The sequence below is a fragment of the Microtus ochrogaster genome, chromosome 18 (assembly GCF_000317375.1).
Source record: "Microtus ochrogaster isolate Prairie Vole_2 chromosome 18, MicOch1.0, whole genome shotgun sequence".
Taxonomy (NCBI): Eukaryota; Metazoa; Chordata; class Mammalia; order Rodentia; family Cricetidae; genus Microtus; species Microtus ochrogaster.
The window spans coordinates 2,407,281-2,412,435 of record NC_022020.1 but is presented as its reverse complement, the minus strand read 5'-3'; the positions used below and the strand labels follow the sequence as shown (position 1 = coordinate 2,412,435).

Sequence of the window (5,155 nt, the reverse complement as noted above, 5' to 3'; positions counted from 1 at the left end):
GGCATGCATGGGCCAGGCTGGTAGTGGCGGGTGGTATGTGGTGAGAATGAACGAAAAGCAAGTTTTAGTCACAGTGAATCTGAGGTGCAGGTTAGCACCTGAGAGATGTCAAAGTTATAAGACAACCCAGCCCAGGAATTGGGTCAGGCCTGGAAAGCAATAGACATTTAACATTCGAACTTAGATGAGCTTTAAAACCCAGGGGTAAGATAAACTTGTCAGAGAGTGTGTGGTGAGAAGAGGAATGAACGCCCAGGCAGAAACCCTTAGGTCTTCACAGAGCCATCCTGAACACCCTGGAATAGCAGTGAGGGAGTCGCCCGCAGGTGGGAGACTAGCTGTCCTCTCCCGAGAGAGAGCAATTGAGTGTGTCACGTGCTACGAGGGCCGAATGAAATCCATGAAGAGGTAACTGCTGGATTTGACAACACGCAGGCCACCATGAACCTGAATAGCTAAACTGAGTAGTGGAGACACAGTTAAATTCCCATCAAGTTGGGCTGGAGAGCATCTGGTTGCTTTTCTAGTTGGTGGAACAAAAATACTTGAGTAAAATGAACTTAGGAAGGAATGGTTGATTTTTTTTTTCCGTATATTTAGAATATAGTCCATGATGGCAGGGATGGTGGCAGGAGCTGGGGCGGCTGGTCACAAGGCAATCACAGCCGGGAAGCAGAGGGAGATGGATGCTGTGCTCAGCTCTCTTTCTGCTTTTGGTTGAGTCTGGGATTCCAGCTCATGGAATGGTGCTGCCTATACTTAAGAGACTTCCCACATCCCTTAACCCAGTCTAGAAAATCCCATACAGATAGGCCCAGCAGTTTGTTTCAGCGGAGATTCTAAATCATGTCAAGTTGAGCATCAGGATTAATGATCACAGGGCATCCCTGGCAAGCTGGGAAATGAAGCCATACAGGCCTTAGGAACTCTTGGCAACATTTTTGGTCTCAAGGAGAAGAAAGGAGCAGGCACCAAGTGGAGAGAGTGGGACCAAGGACAAGACAGGGATTAGTTACCTAGGTAGGTGTGACAGTGGAGAAAGCCTGGGAGCAGAGCCGTGGACTGGCCTTGGAGAAAGGACTTGGAGCAGGCGCTGTTTTAAACTGTCCCCTCTTGTACTAGTGTTTTCTCCCTGTTGTGATAAATATCAAACAGGTGCAATTTGGGGAAGGAGGATTGATTTTTTACTCCTGGCTTAAGAGGATACAATCCAAGTATGACAGCTAGGACCTTCGTGGTCTGGGCAGCCAAGAATTGGCGCAGGGGACAGTTTTTTTGGATCAGGAAGTAGCGAGAGGAAGTGCTCACACTCAGCTTGCTTTCTCCCTTCCTCCGTTTCTTCCCTTCAAGCCCCCAGCCCATGGGGTGGTGGTGTCCACATTCAGGCTAAGTCCATTGCTCACCAGTTAATTCTCCCTGCAGCTCCCTCATAGTCATGCCCAGCAGCTTTCCTAAGCTCCTAGGAGAGTCTGAATCAGATCGGTCAAGGTGACAATGAAGATTGACCATCACACCTTTGAGCTGTACAGTGCGGTTCTTTGCTTGGGGTTCCCTCACTTTCCCCATCAAGTCTGCTCCCCTGTCATTGTGATGGGAGCGCAGGCCTCATGGAGTCCCTGGGTCTTCCTCTAGGTGCAGGGCAAATGAAGAAGCGGAAACTGATTTCCACAATGTGGTGGGCAAAATGGGGCTGATGTTTTGACCTGGCCATTGACTGACAGATCAGGGCACCTAGCAGACACCCCTAAACCCACTCTGAGTCGTGTGTAGTTCTTGGCCTTGAAGGAAAACATGTAAACAATCCATCTCAATTTAGAAGAGGTCTGTGGGGTTGAAAGGGGCAACAACAGCTTGGGAAAGGATGGACAGCCCGAGGTTGGCGTGGTGTTCTCAGGCGCATCATTTGTGCGATCCTCAGGAGGTATGTGTGTAAGGTCACTGAGGACAAGATTCTTGGAAGAAAATGGGATAAAGGGAAGGGAGGCTTTGAGGGAGAGAGAGGGAGGAGCAGCTGGGGGTAGAGAAACTGGCCCAGAACCCCTCAGGACCAAAGGAGCTGGAGTTAGAAAGCCATGGTAGCTTCCACTGAGTGAGTTACTCATGGTCTCTCCAAGGGTAAGTTCTACTGTGGGAAAGAAAGTACTGAGCTGGCTTCAGCACCTCACAAATGCTGAGCCTTGAATCCAGGGTCTGTGAGTTCCAAGGCCCCAGGCAGCCTGCTATGTCTGCTTTAAGTACTGGGTACTTGGCTCAGGATCCTGCTTACCCAAGTTTGCACTTGTGCCTAATCCAAGTGTTTGACCTGCCGTACCTGCTTCCTCATTGGAAAAATATGAATTGTGCCTGTTGTCATTGGGATCAAATGAAGCCTCCAGTTCAGCATGCGTGTCTTACTTGTTGGAAGCCGGATGTGAATCCCAGGCTCAAATGTCCTGGGTTCAAATTCCTGGTTCCATTGCTCACTAGATGTGTGATCATGGACAGCGTACTCTGCCTCAGTTTCCCAATCTTCACAGCTGGGGCGGGGGACTAATACCTATCTGCTGAGGTGTTTCTGATAAGAGGTGAGTGAGGAACCAATAAAGGAATCTAGATGACCTCTGAGCCTCCAGGTTGACTGATGGTGGGTGCTGGCTGTGGGGGAGGGGAGAGTGCCTTCAAGTGGGCAGGGCCGCCTATGCTTCTCTGTGATGGTTTCATCTTCTCTCCAGTTCCGCCTGGTGGTGAAGACAGCCCTGAAGCTTCTGCTCGTCTTTGTGGAGTACTCTGAGTCCAATGCACCGCTCCTCATTCAGGCTGTTTCTGCTGTCGACACCAAAAGAGGTGAGCAGTCCCGCCGTGGGGCCAGCAAGGTCACAGTGATGCATATAGGGAGGCTTCCCCTCTTCTGCTGAGTTATTGGGAGCATTCTGTGTGTAGACATCGCCATAAGGGATCCAGGGTGGTGACTGTGGAGATTTGGGCAGGGATGTTACGTGACAGTGAAGAAAATGGACATGAGGACTTAGCCAGGACATGACAGCGGACCTGTCCTTTTGATCCAGTTTAAATCACTCTGGGTCTTTCCTTCTCTTCCTTGTCCTATGTAACACCGACCCATAGATGTTCCTTGAGCCTTCTGCCCTTCTCCCTGCCATCCCATACTGGAGTCTGGAAGGCGGGTCGCAGACCACAGCCACCTTCCCTCTACAACGACATGTTGTCATCTGGTACCAGACAGGAGATGTCTTATAGTAAGAACAGGTTATAGTGCCACTAACAGTCCTGAATAAGGACAGCCAGCAGCTCAGAAACCATGTCTGGCTCCCGCAGAGCCAGGTGGGCATTTGGGAAAATGGTGATTCACTTGGTTCATCCTTGCAGGATGTGGGTTCCATCGCCCAACTCAGGAGTTCCTTTAGGATGATGCTTGGATGTTTTGGTAGCCTCTTTTAAATTGTGGGTTGTGGGTATCAAGGACACTTGCCATTGGGCCATAATATAGGGACATCCTTTTCATAGCTTTGAGGTTCTCCTTTGGCTTTGTTGAGTAGGAACTCCTAGCATCTTTCTTTGGAGTTCCTACTGCACATAGGGCATGTTGTAGAGTGGGAATGACCCTCAGATGAACCTGGGGTTTTGTTTCCCACATGCAAGCTTCATTCTGCGGTCTCAGCCTGAGGCCTCTACTATCCTAAGTCTCTCCAACAAGACAAAATGATGACCATCTTTTTTCAATTAGTAAAAAAAAAAAAAAAAAAATTCCCATCGATCGTTTTCTCAGCTTGGTAGATTTTGCCTATAAAATTTCTTCAACCTTTGGCAACTGCTATCATCTGCCTGCCACTAAACATGAAGAGCTGCAAACAGAGGAACATCACTAATGAAACAGCTCAGAGAGAGTTCATCATGTGTGGCTCAATAGCACGTTTCTTCATGGACATGTGTGGTCTTGGCTATGATTTTGAAATACATACATATAGCGTCATCCGGGTTCGCTGCTAGTAAACTTGTCCAGGGATTCTGTGATGGAATTAAACATACCAGTGTGTCAGGGAATTCTGAAGAGAGCAGCACAAATGCCAGGTGTTTCCAGCAGCAGGGTTTAGAGCAGTCTCCGGTTCCTGGCATGCCGGACATGACTGAAGGAGGACTGAGCGTGTCCATGTGGGCACACGTGCAAACAGCCCATAAATTCTGCTCCGTAGAGTCTCCAGACTCATTCCTTGGCAGGAGGGGCTGGCATGGGAAAGACAGTTGTCTTTCCGTTTTTTTTTTTTTTTTTTTTTTATTGGACAGGAAAACTAACTTGAGGAATCAGCAACTAAAACTAAGAAAATAAACAAAAAGTCCTCAAAAAGTCATTAGCACCTAAGGTAGTTGAAGTCATTCTAGAATAGATCCCCTTGGTGGATTTATAAACACCATGCATGGCCACCTATTAGTTAGTCAGGAGTGTGACATGGGCCTAGAGTGTGCCACTTAGAGAGCCTAGAAAGAAAAGTCCATCAAAGGAGCCCGGAAGTATAGCTCAGTGGAAGAGTGCCTGTTGGGTATGCATGAGGGTCTGTGTTCAGTCCTCATTACCGCAAAACAAACAAACCGAAAGGTACATCGTAGGTAGTAACTCATATTTATGAATATGTGAACATTTTAAATACCTCATTTGGTCTAGTCCACTATACTTTAGCTTTGGGGCTATAATAAAAAGTGAGTTTGATTAGCCCTGAATGTGTCATGAGTCACAACTGACTTTTCAGATCCTCTGGATCATCTTCACCTCTTTGTGTGTGTGTGTGTGTGTGTGTGTGTGTGTGTGTGTGTGCGCGCGCGCACGCGCGCATGTATGTTCATGCATGTGCAGGTCAGAGGTTGACCTAGGATGTCATCTTTAATTGCTCTCTGGATTAGTTTTCACACGGTCTCTGGCTGAACCTGAAGCGAGATCACTGATTTGTCTAGACCGACTGGCCAGAGCGCCCCCGGGGATCTGCTTGTCTCTGACTCCTTCGCACAGGGATTATAGTCACACACCACCATCTCTAGATTTATTAGGTGGGTCCTAGGACTCAAACCCAGGACCTTGTGCCTGGACATCAAGCACTTTATACCACTCCCCAACTCTCTCTCTCTCCCTCTCTCTCTCTCTCTCTCTCTCTCTCTCTCTCTCTCTCTC

At 48.3% G+C, this 5,155-nt stretch overlaps 1 protein-coding gene across 6 annotated transcripts in view; it reads left to right on the top strand.

Annotated features, from left to right (window-relative positions):
• The window catches only part of Fhod3 (formin homology 2 domain containing 3), a 430,213-nt gene that overhangs the window by 281,978 nt on the left and 143,080 nt on the right, over positions 1-5,155 (top strand). For all 6 annotated transcript variants that reach the window (XM_013349359.2, XM_026783506.1, XM_026783507.1 and 3 more), the window contains exon 7: positions 2,712-2,823. In XM_013349359.2, coding sequence (XP_013204813.2) covers positions 2,712-2,823 — 112 coding nt within the window. The remainder of the gene's footprint in view (positions 1-2,711; positions 2,824-5,155) is intronic.